The 18,527-nt window shown below is 34.7% G+C and overlaps 1 protein-coding gene across 1 annotated transcript; it reads right to left on the reverse strand.

The window, feature by feature from the left end:
- Nucleotides 1-370: 370 nt before the first annotated feature.
- Nucleotides 371-17,052, reverse strand: Dazl (deleted in azoospermia like). Its single transcript, XM_046452753.1, has 11 exons — nucleotides 16,822-17,052; nucleotides 10,959-11,105; nucleotides 10,610-10,701; nucleotides 9,879-9,930; nucleotides 8,154-8,217; nucleotides 7,923-8,062; nucleotides 6,405-6,476; nucleotides 5,702-5,752; nucleotides 4,795-4,908; nucleotides 3,570-3,668; nucleotides 371-424 (listed from the first exon to the last, which is right to left on the reverse strand). Exons 1-11 carry the CDS (start codon nucleotides 17,050-17,052, stop codon nucleotides 371-373), a joined length of 1,116 nt encoding a protein of 371 aa, XP_046308709.1.
- Between the last annotated feature and the right edge of the window lie 1,475 nt (nucleotides 17,053-18,527).

The following is an 18,527-nucleotide window of genomic DNA, read 5'->3' on the forward strand; positions in this document are numbered from 1 at the left end:
CCTTTCAAAATAAGTTTTTTAGTATTTGCTTTTAATCTCTTAAAATGCCAATTCCAAAAAAACCTTACAGATAAATCTTAAGTTATTCCAACTATTTTTTCAATTATTTGAAATTGTTTTTATACTTATTTACTTTCAATTATCTTTTACTTTTAACTATATACTGAACAAAGAACCAATTTCTAAATAAACATCTAATAAAGAACAGTTTCAATGTAAAGTACAACTAATCTAACATAACTTATATAGAAAGTCTGAGTGCAATGTCAAAATTTAGAATTAAATTTCTATAGTAGTGAACAACTTCCAGTCTCTTCATAATATTCAAAACCAGCAACTTCCCCTGAGACTAGAAAGTTAGCAGAGAAGATCAAACAGATTTAAGCACTGCCCGACTTCTTCTAAAGTGATGCACTCTTTTATCCTAGAAAAGATAGAAATAGTCTTTACTTCACTGAAATTTTCCTATTAACACTATTGGCCTAAAAGAGCTGCAAAATACCTGACATATTTTTTTAAGTTTATATATCATAAATGAGAAAAAAGGAGACCCTTTTGGAAAAGCATTCCTGAACTTTGCAATAACAAATGCACCAAGATTGGCTAATTTTATTAAAATTAAAAAAAACAATACCAGTGAACCCAGAAATAAAGAATGCAGAATCAATAATTTTAAGTACTTCTTAATGCAGTATCCCAAAGACAGAGGGTAAAAAATACATATAATTCTTAAAAGTATTGTTTTTACTAATTGAATTGCATCTAGTAGAAAGCATAGCTTGAGAAGAACATTATACACCAGTCTGAAATCCCATTTTTAGGTTAAAAGATGTAAGTTTTGGTATATTTTATCTTATGAAGATAAACAATTTTGTAGGAAGTGAAGAGAAAAAATTTTAATAGTTGTCCTCTCAGGTTGATTGGTTCTGGGAACCTCAAAATACAGGAAGTTCAAATCCTTCATATAAAATAACAATGTATTTGCATATAACCTATGCAATCCTCTGGTATACTTTTTCTTTCTTTGAAGTGCTGTGATCAAACCCAGGGTCTCCACATGCTAAGCAAGCTCTACTGCTGAGCTACATCCCCAGTGCATCCGATATACTTTTAATCTGTAGTACACTTATAACAACAAATACAATATAAATGATATGGAAATAGTTGTTACACTGTTTTATGGAATCATGGCAAAGTCTGTACGTGTTCAGTACAATTTTTTAAAAATGTCTATCTCAAATTGGTAAAATTTTAAGATGCAGGACGCCTTATAGGGAGGACTGACTTATAAAATGGAAAATTTTCTTTTCACTCTATGTTGCCTACAGAAGTGCAGATAAAAGGAAGGTCTTAGAAAAGAGAAATGGAGATCAATAAACCACTAACAGCATAATATTTTCTTCTCTGTATAATTAGCTTTACTGCGTCCTTTTCCTAGGAATTAGATTGTCATATAAAAGAGTGATTTCTAGAAACCAAGTAACTGGTGAACAGGGTTGTATCCCAATAGTGGCCACAATCACTCATATTTTCAGATAGGAAACATAAGATTATGAAGGGGCTAGAATTAAGAATGAAGAGTAGAATTTACCATGGAAATAAATGTATTCAAGAGCCTGGATGCATACAACTTCAATAAAAAAACAACATTTAGTCAATTAAAAAAAAAGTCAATTAAAAGATGTCAGTCAACTACAGGCTTCCACTTCTGATTTATAACCCAGAAGAGCATAAAGCTCTGAAGTTCAAAGGGAGGCTTTTGTCTAATACCAGGAGAAAACCATTTGAAGGGTATTTTCTGCTTTCAAACAAATCATTTATGTCCTACCTACTTAAACTTCAGAACAGGGCAAGATAAAGCTATTCTTTCTATGCTGTACGGTTCTAAGTAGAATGAAGCAACAAAAGAACATCAACTTTAAAAGCAAAAATGCTTAACTCCTGTTACAAAAAAAGGTAACTTAATGCTGCTATGGCTCTACTCTTCTGCATTACATAAGTGCTTTGGTATACCCATTAAAAAGATTTTAAGTTATATCCTAAGATACCCATTTACAGATAAATCAAAGCTAATCTCCTTCCCTGTTAACACATAAAAGTGGTAGTTAAAAACTTCCCTTTGAATTTAAAATGATGCAGCAATTTTGGACAAATTCTGAAATTCTGGCAGTTCCTCAAAAAGTTAAACAGTTACCATTGCTGACTCCACAATTCCATTCCTAGATATGTATTCAAGAAAAATAAAAATATATGTCCATATGATAACTTCTACATGAATATTCATAGCATTATTAATAACAGCCAAAAGGTTATAAAAATCGAAACATCTTATCAACTGATGAAAGGATAAACAAAATATGGCATATTAATAAAAATTTCTAAAGAACTTATAAGTGCTGTAACATTGACAAACCTTGAAAGTATTTCACTAAAGATAATCACAAAAATCCAAGTATTTTATAATTCTGTGTATATAAAATGTCTACAAAAAAAGAAAGTAAATTAGTGGCTGTTTAAGGCTTGAGGAAATGTAAGATTTGGGAAAAGCGATGGGCTGGGGCTTTATTTTTGGAGTAATTAAAATATTCTAAACTTGATATTGTTAAAATATATTTAAATATATATTAAATATATTTTAAACATGTTAAAATAAAAAATATTCTAAACTTGATTGGCTGCACAATTCTGTGAATATACTAAAAATTATTGTATGACAAATTATAATCTCTATAAATATGCTATTAAAGAAAACCTTATTTCCTTACCAAACACAATATTCCTTCTCATTGGACTAATCAGTTACATTTTTTTTCATATTCCCAGACTCAGAACTAAAAGGACTCTAGGGAACTGTACTGTACATCCTCATTTTCGACTTGTAAAACCTGGAGTCTTAGGTCTGGGCATACAGCTCAGTGCAGAGTTCATGTTTAGCATGTTCAAGGCCCTCAATTCAATTCCTAATATGCGCATATGTGTGTGCACATGCATACAACATGCAAAACCAAATATAGAGTCTTAATAAAGAATTAAATTATCTGTCCAAGGTGGATAGAAGGATTAGAAAACAGATCTTTCTTAAATTTAAAAATCCACATTTATCATCCACTTCACCAACTCTGAATCAATTTTCATTTCTAATTCAGTTCTTTTTAACTGCTTTAACTTTACCCCTTCTTCCTCTGCACATTGTTCAAGCATAATGTCTGAGCAGTCCATTGCTTTTGTTATCTTTAATCCAATATCCATATGTTAAGTTCTGCCTTCTAAATTTTACTTTTACTAGTTGGTCAAGCCCATGTTTTCCTTCAACTGTCTCCTCTCATGAACTCTTTAAATTACAAGTTTCTGCTTGTTCCAAGTCTCTTTCCTTAAAGGGAAACTACACTTTATTAATGTTTAAGCACTACAAAACACACTGTTAGATAAAACCCATTCACAGTGGTTTACTGGGTTAGTCAATTAAATGCTAATTTAAGTAATCTCAAAAATGGATATACTATAAAGAGGAAAAGGTAATTTAAGACTAACACATCTACTTTTTACCCTGTGTCATATTCCTTTCATACCTTGAAGTAGTCATCTTGAGTAACAAGAGAGTTTCTCAGTCTGTTCTCTGGATTAAATAGACAAGATACCACTGTCTGTATACTTCGGTCCACAGATTTCTGAAACATAAAAGTTCATGGTAATATAAAGACTACTTTTTTCACTGTTAACAGATTTTTGAAAGTTTAGTGAACATTTATGCTTATTTCTAAGAATTCTTATGTGGTTCATAATTCTTACCAAATATCAATTACTATGTTCATTTTTCTCCCAAATTAAAGAATTGTTTCAGAATCTTAGTGATATAATACTAGTTTAAAAGGCTGAAGTTATTAAAACTCCATGATATTTGGCTTAAAGCTTTTAAATTTGTTAGAGAAGAAAATAGGGAACTCTTAATGTTTCAAGAAAAGTATTCAGGACAAAAACCTGATAATGTGATTTTACTGTAAGCTAGTTTAGCATTTTGTCAACTTTTAAATTGTTATCAAATCAAGGAATATTTTTTTGCTCTGTGGTTCAGTAGTTCTCAACATATTTTTCCTGACCCACCAACAAAAATGGTATGGTATTGGCATCCACCAACAAATAAATGAAGGATTCTTCCAATGGAATCCCTCAAGGTTATGCTTATTACCAGTGTATCAACTACTTCTACACTTCCACTAAACAACATGTAGCAGAATTCAAGGGTGAGAGTATTGGTATTTTAGGTGACCACTCTAATAATTAAAAACAGATACTACCTACTTCTTCAGTATTTGAATAATTACTACTGCCTCCACCATTCTTGAGAGATGCAATATTTATAATGGTATGGAGACAATACCATATACTATTTAGATAAGTAAATGTTTAAAATCACTTGCAAAAGATTAAAATATAGTTGATGCTAATTCCTCTTTTGAAGACCAAAGTTGCAAAAACCTGCCTAGCATTTTGCTAAATCACACTAACACAATACTTATTAAAGTATAACTCAGAAAACCCTAAAATGATGAAATTGGGATGAGAAAAGGATTGCTGAATCAGAAACTATATATGTATACTGAAACTTTGGGGATGTCTGAAATCTTATTAACCTTTATATTAAATTGCTAAAAACTAATGAATCACTTAAGCTCTAAAGTTTATGGTTTCATCTTTAAATCTGGGCAAAAATGACTGCTTCTTAAGGGGCTACCATTTAAACTTGAAAAAATAAATATAAAATATACATATAAGTAAACAAAATTAGATATTTGCCTTTTGTGGGCCATTTCCAGAGGATGGAGTAGCTTCATGAACTGAGCATTCATTTGGCAAAACTTCAGCTCCTGGATCAACTTCATTACAATGGTAGTTAACAGCTGTATAGGCCTACATTTGAAATGATAAAAAGTGTAATTAAAAAGATATACAGATACATTTCTAAATAATGTATTCAAAATAATGAGCTGATATCTTAAGGTTTAATGTAGATTCTGCTACACTATTTCAGAAATTTTGTTTTAAGCTGAATAACTAAAATGCAGTAGCAAATATCTTAAGGTTTAATGTGGTTCTGCTACACTATTTTTTACCTTTTATCTTAAATTTTCTTTTCAATATTAACGTAATCAGAATTAAAAATATAAGAAAAGGAAACTATATTATGGGAGTGCCTGAGAATTCTAACCAACATATCCTTCAAATATCCAATCCTGATAAAAGACAGAAGATAACAAAAGCTCAGGTGTTTCAGAGGTAGCACCCACTTTTGTTTTATTCCTTTTCTTATTTAAACCATATTAACAGCAAAACACTTCTGTTTCTCTTCAACAGATTTTAGGGGTAGCAAAGCCAGAGGCTGATTTGGGTAGATTAAATGCTAATTCTAAATCTGTATTAATACTACCTTTCTTGGATTACATAATTTATCAACAGGTAACTGAGCACTTCTCGCATACAGAGCAGCCATGACTTGAGCACACAAAAATTTGGGAAACAAATTGCAGTTTTTCCTATGGGAACACATAACTGGGTGAACAAAAAAGTTAAATGTAACACATAACATAAAGGGGCATTTAAAATATTTATATATACACATGATATGATAAAAGATCAAAAAACATAAAACAAGAAAATACATTTAAATAAAGAATAGGATATATGTTTGGCTAATTTATTTTACCGGAGGTATAACGTAACTCCTTTGTTCCCCGGCAGGCCACTGCGGTGGCATCTTAAAAAAAGGAAACAGAAATTATTCAAATATTCCTGCACATTTTTATAAATATAGGAAATAGAAGAAAGATGTATGGTTCTTTTTGTTATTTCTACATATAAACCCCACCTTTTTCTCAAATTTCTGGAGCTAGCATTTGGTAATATTCAAAGAATAGTGTTCTGTGAAATTATTACTATAGATATGGTCATGAGTCATACATATGCTCATTATATATGGAAAGAAATACAGAGAACTACTATTCTGTAGGAGCTAGTGAACATACACAGTATGAAATGGAATCAGAATTTTGTGCTCTAAAAATTGGGTAATGATTTTTTTTTAACCTATCCTCTTAGAAAAGTAAAAGTCAGACTGGGTGCTTCATGTATTTGGCAGCAAAGATGAAAGAATGTGTCTTGAAATAAGAGATACTAAGTCTTACAGAACAGTTTTAGAGAAAAGTTCTTTCCTAGTCAAAATAACATTACCTTAATTCCAAGTAACATATAAGTAATCTTAAAATACATTTAATTCTAAACTAATTCTATTTTTTCTTGGATTTTAGGCATACTTCACTGGTTTAAACAATATACTTTTGAGAAATTTATATAAGTAAAAGTTACAATAATATTCTAACATAAGTCATTTTTGTTTTCCATTAAATTACCTGATAATTATAAACAGGCAGCTGATATCCAGTAATAACCTGAACTGGTGAACTTGGATAAGGAGGATATGCCTGAAAAACAAAATTTACAGAAAGAATGGACTAAATAAGGCAAATTTTCTTAAAAAATCTGAATTAAGGAATATTATTCCCAATATAACAAAAATATTAAGAAAACTTAGTTGTATATATATTTCATTGTATAATTATATATTTTTATATATGTAACAATTCAGGATTCTAAATCAATGACTGGCTTTATGAAGAAGAAAATACTCTCTGCCAAATGTTAGCTTTTTGGGCAGAAAAAGAAGGCCTAAATAACAACCTGACTGGTTTTCCAAGCCTCCACTCACCTCATTTGTATATTTATCCCTACCCCAGAAGTTCCTTCTTACATTGGCGACAAGACTTTAAGACAGATTTCCATGTAAGTTAAATTAATATATCTGCTTTTTTGTAATAAAATTTTTACACTGTATTGGACCTCTTGGGTACTACTGATGGGTAATCTGTAGTACCCCCTCTGGTCTTTATGTTTTTTTCTGTACTTCATTTCTAAAAGTTAAGAGCAGCATAATCCAAAGCCAGAAACGGGTCAGTACAATGTCTTACGTGCTTCAGTGTTTATTGACTGAAAACAAATAGTAGCATACACAAATACACAGAATTGGTAATCGTTCATGATAAACGGTTTCTTGCCTAGCACATACAAGGCCGAGGTTTGATTCCTAGCATAGAGAGACAGAGAAAGACAGAGGGGAGGGAAAAAGAAAGAGAAAAGGAAGTGAGGGGGAGGAAAAGATAAGAGGAAGAGAGAACAAAGAAAGGAAGACAAACAGGGTTTTTCTTCTATTATGTTGTTTAGAACAAAAAAAGATACACTCTATGTTTCAGGTAGATGAAAAATGTAAACCAACAGAGAGATTGTAAAACTATTTTTTTTGTTTCTTTTCTGGCAAAAAAAAAAAATCAAACTGAAGAAAATAAGTGTTATTTCTCACCAATGGCAATAATAAGTACATTAAATTCCATTTTAAATATAAACAGGACCAGACAATTATATGCCAGAAACTCAGTTTGTAGATAGGGTAAAACACATTAACATTAGATATCTATTCATTCTAGAACTATATTAAGTCCAGAAATCAGTAACCTATGTAAGGAGGTATCTGGAAATCACTGCAAATAAAGAATAGGTAGAATTGAAAACTTAAAAAAAAAATAAACTAGGCAGGAACAAAATGAAAGCTTCCTTCAAATATTTTAGGATTTATCACACGAGGAAGAAACTATTCTATATGGCCATAGAGGTTCTCAGATAAAGGTTTATGAAGTACGCAGGAGGAGGTTTTAGCTTAGCATAAGGAAAACCCCAAGAATGAGGGATTTTCAACAAAAGTAAGACTCTCAAGTATTCCAACAGGGACCATATTATCACTTATTACAGAAACTATGGATATAATTTCAGAGGGCAAGAAGGCTGAAATAAATAAGAGAAATGTAGGCAACTCTTACCTGAACATACTGAGTTATAGGATTCATCATGGTTGAAGGCTGCATGTAAGTTTCGGTGTTTGGATTACTCCAAACACTCTGAAACTGTGGTGGAGGAGGAGGATTAAAAATCAAAGGACGTGGCTGCACATGATAAGCACCTTTTTAAAGAATAAAAATAAAACAAAACCTACTTTTAGTTTTCTGAAAAGTTATAGATATGTCAACAAGAACAATGTCATTTTTACTCACATAAATTTTGTTTCCTGATTGCAGGGCCCAGTTTCAGCTTTTTTCCATGGAAATTTATCTGTGACTGAAAACAAAGCAATAACAAAACTCTAATTTTTATATCTTTACTTTCAAGACTTGCCTACATACCAAGTCCTTTAAAATTTCTATCACAATAAATGTTGGCAAGGATGTGGGGGAAAAGTTACCCTCATAAATTGCTGGTGGGACTGCAAATTGGTGCAACCACTATGGAAAGTGGTATGGAGATTCCTCGGAAAACTCAGGATGGAACCACCATTTGGCCCAGTACTCCTCATTATATACCCAAAGGACTTAAAATTGGCATACTTCAGTGACACAGCCACATCAGTTTTATAACCAAGCTATGAAACCAACCGACGTGCCCCTCAACAGATGAATGGAAAAAGAAAATGTGGTATATATACACAATGAAATATTACTCAGTCATAAAGAAGAATGACTTTATGACTTTTGCTGGTAAATATGAAGGACCCCAAGGCCCCAGGCCCAACATTAGGAAATCTAACCCCTGTGCCCTGAAGCTGCAAGATGTTCTCTTACACAACCCCCATGTCAAAACCCCACCAGCTGCACGTAGCATTTCAAGTCTTGCACAATGCCACCACAAGATGTTCCATATAGATAACCCCGGAAGGGCCAAACTTGAGCAAACAGGATAGATAAGCAGGAACGGAAGGTACAGAATATTTACATAAGGCTAACTTGTGGCTTTTCCAGGAAGCCAACAGTGAAAAACAACTTTGCCCTCAGGATGACCCATATGCTGAATTTAAAATAGCCAATAGGGAACCTGTTGCTTGCCGCGCGCGTGAAATCTGCCCCTTGCCCTATAAAAGATCTGTATCCCAAAGCCCGGTGTGCCAGTTCGCCGCAGCTCCGGCTGAGGTCTCGCTGAGCACCCGCAGGCGCCTGTGTAGCAATAAATCGCCTCTTGCTTTTGCAGCCAGTGCCTCGTGCGTCTTTCTTGGACAGGGAATCGGCGGGTCTTTCAAATATATGGATCTGCTATCATGCTAAGTGAAATAAGCCAACCTCCCAAAACCAAAGGCCAAATGTTCTGATATATGGATACTAACACACAATAAGGTGAGGAGGGAAGAATAGAAGTTTAGTGGATTAGACAAAGGAGAATATAGGGAAACGAGTAGGGGACAGTAACAGGAAACAGTTGAATGAAGCAGACATAACTTTGCTATGTTCATATAAGAATACACTACCAGTGAAACTCCACATCATTTACAACCACAAGAATGAGAGCCTAATTTGAATAAGTTATACTCCATGTATATGTAACATGTCAAAATACATTCTAGTGTCATGTATATCTAAAAAGAACAAATAAAAAGGAGGGATTTATCATCAGAGAAGATCAATGATAAATATGTATAAAATAAAAATTTGTCACAATGAAGCTACCTTAACTATTCTTACTATACTAATCAAAGCCAAGAGGTATCAAGTAGAATTTGTTCATAAGCCTTTCACTCTGTCTCCAAACCTGTCTGTCTCTATTTCATGAAGCTAAAGTCTCCAAAATAAACAGGTTCTGACAAGTTATATAAGATTACTCTTAAGTTTTGATTTTGAACAGGAACAGAAGTATATCTTCATATTTTACACAAGACTTAGTATACTCAGGACTCAACATTAAACACTGTTATCAATAAACTATGTTAAATTTTCCATAAGACCACGACTTACTTCTACTATCTTCTGCACATCCACGTCATTGTAAAATGAAACAAATCCATAGCTAGAAAGGCAGACAAATGAAATATAAAATCATTACCATATAGTATGGATTTAGAACTCCTAATTGCCTGTGAAATAACAGAAGTGATAATGATAAAAGATGAATAATATACTATGATAAATAATTTTAAGATATTATAATAGACCCTCTGCAAATATGTTTTTTTAAACCTGATCTATGTCAGAATGTGCTAAGATTAAGGTAGTGTGTGAACCTCATTCATTAACAAAAAATTCCTATCTATGTACAAGATAGTTAAATTTAAGATACTGTGTAATGTGCAAATAAAGCACTTCTTTGATAAAACTAATGAACGCACTTGTGTGAAATAAATATAGAAAATACTGAAATACAGGGCTGGCGTTGTGGCTCAGTGATAGAGCCTATCATATGTGAGGTACTGGATTTGATCCTCAGCGCCACATAAAGAAAAATAAATAAAAGTGTTGTGTCCATCTATAATTAAAAAATATTTTAAAAAATACTGAAATACAATCATTAGGAAAATTATTAAATAAAAAAAGCTGAGAACAAACTTTTATCCATGACAAATTTAACGAAGCAACAAATTTCATTTATACAAATGTCAGAATACTGTTTTAAAATATTCTTCTCTCATGTTCTAACATGTTAGAGGTCAGATATTCTTGTTGGTTTACAGTAAACATGTTTTGCTCACCCTTTGGACACACCAGTTCGATCCGTGATTATCTTCACTTCTTTTACTGAACCATATCTAGCAAAGAAACTTCTGATTTCAGTTTCATCCATCTATAGGAAAAAGTTTAAGAGTAAAAAGTCAGCATTCAAAATCTTAATTCTACTATACAAGGAGATTTGGTGAGGTGGAAGTATCTTCCAAATGTACCCCAAACTACCTTTTTGTCAAATATTTTTGGTCCTTATGGGTTAAAAACAAAATAAATTTCAAACCTACATGAACTACAAAAAACCTCAGGTTTGCAATAGGGCCTAAATCCCATCATTCATAAAATATTTAAAATATAAATAAAATATGAATACAATACCCTAACATCAATTCCACCAACAAAAACGGTGTTTGGCATGATTTTGCCTTCTGGTAAAACATAGCCTTGGCTGGTGGTGGTGGATGAGGACTGGGTGCTGGCCTCTCGGGAGATGGTTGAGTTTGTAGTCTCAGAATTTGCAGCAGACTGTAATTTTGAAAGCAAATATTATAACTAGATACACAGACAAAAACATACACAATGTGAAATCTAATTTTTGTATTTGAGTATAAAATATTTTGTGTAAATTATTTTCTTTGTAGATTAGTCACCAATACAGCTTAGTTTAGGCTCAGGATTTAAAGTAAGTAAAAGTAGAATGGCATAATATTTTAACCCAAGGACATAGTACTTTCTTAAACTTGTTGTTACTCATCACCATTTTTTGTACAATTTTATGGAAAAATTATTGGTTTTATGTTTTATAACAATACTATGTAAGCTGATATAAAATAGAAAGTTTAGATTTATAAAAATAAAATTGCTCTGTACTGATAAACTTTCATTTTACTAAGTACATTAATAAAAAACAGGGTAAATCTTAAAAGCCTAAAGTAAACAAAAACAAAAGCTACACACATAAGAAAATAAGGATCAGGGTTTTAAACAAACTTGTTTTGCTTCACCTTTCTAGACACCAAAATTAACATAAATTTTCAACTTTACTTCCCAGTTTAGTATACTTGCCTTACTTTAGAAAGAAATTGTAAAAACATTTGCTCACCTATTATAGCTCCTGCTAAAAAGGGGATTACAAACTTCTTCCCTATACTAAGGGTGTTCAAGGCATTGTCCCAATGATAATTCTAATTTTCAGTGAACTGATACATATATGACACATCTTTATTGTCAGATAAAGAAACCTCTCCCAAACAACCCCCCCCCCATGCATTTATTTTTCTGGATTCTGATCAGATCTCTTGTTTTTAGTCTTCCTATGGTAGACTCTAAAGCTAATTATAAATTTTCTAAAGCAAAATTCACTGGCAATATTTATGGTGAAGAGGCAAAGATAGCCCAGTGAAACAAAAACTGATTTAGTCAGGAGATCTAGATTCATATCACTTACTAGGTTGTAAGCCACTTACTTGCCAGCTGCGTGTCTCTAGGCAAATTACTTAGAGAATGAAATGAGGTAACATCTGTGAATCCATTTTGTGAAGTATAAAGTAGTATTGCCAATATAACTTAGTGTCCTAATATTCTAATTTATTTTCAATACTTTTTTTTGAAAAGCATCTCTTCTACTTTTACTATTTAGCTTTACTATTTTTAGATGACTTTAAAAACAACTAACTGGAACTTCAGAAAACTATGATACACCCACCCACTCATCTGGCATTCATTTATGAACTAAATGAACTAAAAGATACTAAAAAGTTCAAAACAAAGAGAAAGCTATTACATACATACTCGTTTATAAAAGAAACAAAGATGAAAAACTGTTCAATTAAAAGAATAAAAGGAAAGTGAGTTTTATAGAAATTTTAGAGGTGAAATCAAAATTGTCTAATCACCAAAGTTGAGCTTTTTTTGTGTCTCTATTCATTTGTTATACTTGCTGTTTTGCATTTCTATTTGAATATTTTCTAACTATACAATGATATTTCATGATACTGGCATAGTAAAGAGTAAACATTTCCATTTTTTTCCTTCTTCCAATGTCTTATATTTTTAAAATTAGGACTATATTACATAAACGATGTATCTTGGACTTCTGAGGACCTGATTAGATCTACCTTCCCCATAGAATCCCTTCTCAATTAGATCACTCAAAAACCCAAAATACAAAAAGAGTGGTTCTGAAATTCTTACAAAATCCCTCTTATCCTCAACCTCCCTTCATTTTTGGATGAACTTTGGGTTCATTTTTTTTGACAAATAAACTGATTACAGTACTGTCTCTATACCATAATGTACAGATGCATTTTAATTTAGAGTTGTAACACCTGGATAGAAAACCATGCCAGATTATAAAGGGTTATGATTCTAAATAAGGGGATATTTTGTACCCTAGGAGCACTTAAAATATTGCCTGCATACTTTCCACAGTGAGGTACATTAATATCCCACAATGCAAAGGACAGTCCTCACAGTAAAGAACTTTGTTGGGATGTTGCCCAAAATTTGAATAGGATCTGGCTGATAGATTCTGCCACAGTGTCACCAGAATTGAAGAGGAAAATTATCGTGGAGGAATAACTCTTCATTGTTCAGTAAAGTAAGTCTTTTCAGGACCTGTTTCCTTGCTTGAAATATGAGTGTTTTGAAAAGATCTTTGATATATTCTAATTCTCAGTCTCTTTGCAAATGTAAAGTGGATACTTGAGATAAGTTGGTAAGGAGAAAAAAAGGCATTGGATATTACAGGGAGTCTGGTTTGGACTTAGGCCTTACAAATTGGCTAAATGCTTCCACCCTTGTATTTACAGAATACATTTTATATTTATAGGAAAAAATGGATCAGTAAATACAAAATTCATTTAATTATTTTAGTGCAATGTCTTAAATTAAGGAAGGAACCACCATGTCCTAGTTCTTAGCCAGCAGGTGGCACTCAAAGCTAACAAAGTAAGGAAAACACTCCATTTCAATAATATTCTAACAGGAGGAATGTTTAAACCCCTCCTGTGCATTTATAATTTATATCATCCAAATAAACATTTGGGTCACTTTTGAACTACAAACAAAAACAATCTACAAACACTTTTGCTCATTATAAGATAAAAATTAATGTTAAAGTATAATCTGAACCATCAATAGCACACAGTAATACTGAAAATAAATTACATTAAATGTTATAAGTAATTACTTTTATTAGTTATACCTTCAAATGATTTGGTGGGTTTTTAAAAAATATTTATTTTTTTAGGTGTAGATGGGCACAACACAATGCCTTTCTTTTCTTTTCTTTTTTTAATGTGGTGCTGAAGATCGAACCCAGGTCCCGCCTGTGGTAGGCGAGCGCTCTACCACTGAGCCACAATCCCAGCCTTTGGTGGGGTTTGAAATGAGAAATTTTAAGATAGTAAGTAAGGGTAAGTGTGGAGGCCATCATGTATATAATTCTCATCACAGCCATTTGATATTCCATTATATTTGGACATCCATGAGAAAGAAAACTAAAAGCTGAAAAAAAAGTATCATTATTAAAGCTCCTGGATGTTTGCACTTTTGACGTTATTTAATCCAGTTAATTATGTCTACATAGTAAGCAGCCTGATATCTTTCATACTGACTAGGAAAAAGTCTAACTTGTAGTCTCAAAGTTATATTCAGGGCAATAGGAAGGAACTTATCAAGAGACTAAACTAAGGAAATGAAAATCAGAATAAAAACTAAACAAAACCAAAATTTTATCAGGAATAAATAAGCAATAAACAAGTGATCCTGATAAAGATCAGCAAGAAAGCAAACTTATGTATTAGACATGAGAAAGAAGTATGACCATAGGTTCTAAGAATGTTATATGGGAATAAATGTGGAAATTTTGAATGAAATGGCTAACTTTATAAATCTTCACAAAACAATCTTAAAAGAACAATCACTTGAGAATACCTGGATCAGTTTCACTAGTTTTCCAAACCATATAGAAACAATCATTAGTGTATGTGTCTCATGCTCCAAGAAAGCAAGAACAATCATAGATAGAAAAGGCAGAGGGAGAAAGACATTAAATTCAAATACTTTTCCTAAAATAATTCTTAGAGCCATGTGTAGTGGGGAACCCTAGCAGTAATTCCAGATACTTGAGAAGCTGAGGTAGGAGGATCCCAAATTCAAGGTTAGCCTGGGAAACTTGGGGAGACCCTGTCTCAAAATAAAATAAGGACTGGGGATGTAGCTCAGTGGTAAGAGTGCCTGACTAGCTTGTGGGAGAACCTGGGTTCAAACCCCATTTCAAGGGGGTAAAAAGAAGGGAAAAAATTTTTCAGAGAAAAGAATATTTCTCAATGGATTTGATAAAGCTAACATTGTCTAAATAACAAAGCCTCATTAAGATAGCATACCCTTGCCCACTTACAGAGATGCAAAATTAGCACCATATTTTTAAAAATCCCATAATTAAGTAGTTTGTGTTGGAAATTCAAGGATGGTTCATTCCTAGGAAATCTGTTATTTTAATTCATCACTGAGGGCTGGAGATGTGGCTCAGTGTTATAGCACTTGCCTAGTATGTGTGAGGCAATGGGTTGGGTTCTCAGCACCACATAAAATTACTAAATAAAATAAAGATATTGTGTCCATCTACAACTAAAAAAATTAATTCATCACTAAAAAAGCATCTAAAATGTAGCATTCATTTTCTAACTCTTTAAAAAAACGTATAAGCATCTTATTTTCTATCAGTCTAATTCTAATCTATCACCAAATATAAGTCCCAAGTTTTCAATTCTGTGAACACAATATTCACACATTATTTCAAAGTTACACTGTATGACAAGGGGTTAATGTTCAGACAATTTTTATAAGAAAAAAATGGAAGTAAAAAGGTAGACCCAGAATTTACAAAAAAAAATAAATTTTAAAAGCTAATAATCAGTGATAAAACTTTACCAATGATTTTTTAAAAGGCACATTAACATAGCAAAACATCTTCCAGTTGTTAGCTTGGCAACTTAAAAAATTGTAACTGTCACTGGAAAGGGTGTGGAGAAAAATCACCTTAAACACAATCAGTGAGAAAACAAACGGGAAAGTGCATACCAAGAGTTGCTTGAAAAAACTTATTGTGATTTAAAATAATTATGAAATAAAGCATAACCCCAAAATTCCACTTCTGGCAATTTATCTCAAGGAATTAATAGTACAAGTTACCAAGATATTTGTTCAGGGATATCTGTTATAGTGTTAACACTGAAAAATTATCCATCCATGAATTCAGGGTAGTAAGGAAAAGTATAAGATTTAACATTATATATACTTAAAATTATTTTAAATATATCTTTGGATCAATGCCAAACTATATTAACGATGTAGGCTGTCAAACAGTATTATATGATATAGAACAACTTCAATAAAATAAAACTTCCCTACCTATATGCAATATGAACATATAAATAATCTAGAAGGGTATACATATGTCAAAATTTACATGGTTGTAGTTGCTGGGATTGAAGAAGATCTCTACATTTTTTTGTGATTATTTTCAAATGAGTAAATAATTTGTAGTCAGAAAAGCAACTGTCATTTTCTCACTTGAAAAATTTTAGCACTTAAAAGAATTCTTGGTTGATTATTAAATAATTATCAACACGGACAACTACATATTACACAAATAATTATTGCAAATATTTACGTATTTATACATCATCATTTTAATCCTTGTGATAATAAAAATTTCCTCCCTTTACCTCTAAAATAGAAATAATTATACAAATGAGGATGCAATATGTAATACACACGTTTATGACTTAATGGTCGGCCAATGAATTTACAACAGGTCTTGTGGTGGGGAAAAATTGCCATTTATAAAAACTCGTACATAGCACACCACAGAATACCTACAAAATGCATGTGTTACTAAAAACTTCCGATTTATTGAGACGAGTAAACCTCTGGATCCAATCTCATGCGGTAACTATGGCGTCAGCCGACATTTTGTGCCTGGTCTGGCCCCACGAGGGCGCCACTATCAGCAGGTCTCCACCAGCCTCTGCGGAGGCGCGAGGAGCCTCAAGGGTCCTCCGGCCCCAGCCCCAGCCCCCTAGCCCGAGCTCGTGGACAGTGCATTCAGGACGACTTTGTGGGCAGCTCCTCGCGCGAGCACGAAACCCCATCCCACCTCTCCATAAGAGTCGCTTCCTGAGGAAGCTGCTGCCCTCCACGTCCAAATAAGCGACTTTCCCCCGCAGGACCACACCCTCGGCGTCTGGAATCCGCAGGCCCGACGGCACCTCGCGGAGACGGCCACGCCAAGTCTGCAGTCTTTACCTCGCGGAAGGGGCCGCTGCCAGCCTCCACCGGGAAATGGGGGACTGCAGAGGATGGGGTGGGGCCGGAGTGGGGTGCCCCGGGCCCCAAACCTCGGGCGGGCACCAACGCTGCACAGCCTTGTAGGCAGAGGCGGGAAGAAGCCGCGGCTCGAAGCCATGGGCCCTGCACGTGGCGGGGGGAGGGGAGAAGACTCCCAGGGCCTCACGGCCACCACGCCGCAGGCATCCCACCACTCCACCTGTCGGCCACTCCGAAGCTGGGAGGCAGCCTCGCCCTGCACACCACCGCACGGGGCACGTCAAGCAGGCAACCCAAACAAGGAAAGCTGGGGCCGCCCCGCTTTTACCCACGCCCTTCCTCCAAAGGCCCAATTCCCCGCTGGCCATGCGCTGCTCAGGCCTTTCCCTCAACTTACCATGATGGCGGCAGCCAGCAGTTCCCGCCGATTCGGCTCGACGGGGAAACAGAGGCTGCACTTCTGGGCTCCTGAGAGGCCTGCTGGCGCGTCTGCCCGGCCTCTGACCGGCAACGGAGCCAAAGCCAGAGGTGTGAGGAAAACCAGTGGCCAGCAGCGAGGCTGAGTAGCCCTGGACTGGAGCGGCCAGGCTGAGGGGCGCTGACGGACTGAGGCGTGGCCTGCGGGGCTCCTGGAGGTGGCTCCTGCGCTGAGTACGGGGGCGCGTGGCAGCCGCCTCAGCCAATGGGTGACAGCGCCCCCGCCCCCTTCGGGGGGAGTCAGGGGGGACGTCGGGCCCAAGCCAGGGGGTGCGCAGGGGGTACTCAGGGGGTGCGCGCGGGCCGGTGTCAGGCACCCTGGCAAGTACTGTCCTCACACAGGTGGACAGACAGACACACAGATGCAGGTCACCTCAAAAATGTCTTTGAAGCCCCTTCGAAATAAGCATGCCTACTTAAATATATGTTAAAATTAAAAAATAGTAATTGTGTCTAGACTGTAGCTTCAAAATGGCGTCTTGAACGCGTGAGCTTAGTTGGATCAAGATAGCTCAGTTGCCCAGCCCAAACTATCAAAATGCCTACAGAAATAGAAAATGGGAGCAAATTTGTGGAAAACAAGGTAGGAGAAGCCATCAGGGCAGACACTGGGGTGCTTTTCTGCCATATTTTGAGGTAGATGGGGTTGGATTGGAGGAAATTCCAGACAGATCTGCCAGTATGGCTTTCAGAACCTTCGTTGTTTTGAGAAAGTTATTAAGATTACCAGGTACAGCAGAGTGAACACAACATTTCTTCTAAGCCTTGGGGAGTTTAGATTGTAATGGGAGCATTTACTCTCTAGGCTTCACAGGAAGACGCTAGGCCCCTGCCTAGAGAATTCTAGAACTTTCTTAAGATTGAAGAAATAGGGCCTCCAGCAGGGACAAACTGTGGGGCAGTTGATGGAGCCAACCATACAACTTTGGGAACCATTCCAAATACACAGGAATAACTGGCTATGACTTTATTTTCAAACTTTAAGAGCTTTCAAAATGGTGGATTTCTATAACAGGAAAGCTTTTATTAGTACAGTAATGCTGGATAAAATAATAACTAACCTTATTTTAAATGTGTGTTTTTTTTTTAAATAGCTAAACCCATAAGAGATGAAGGGAAATCAAATCAAAAATGATG

This window comes from Marmota monax, unplaced genomic scaffold (assembly GCF_021218885.2).
Source record: "Marmota monax isolate L192 unplaced genomic scaffold, Marmota_monax_Labrador192_F-V1.1 WCK01_AAM20220418_F8-fsc00042, whole genome shotgun sequence".
Classification (NCBI taxonomy): domain Eukaryota; kingdom Metazoa; phylum Chordata; class Mammalia; order Rodentia; family Sciuridae; genus Marmota; species Marmota monax.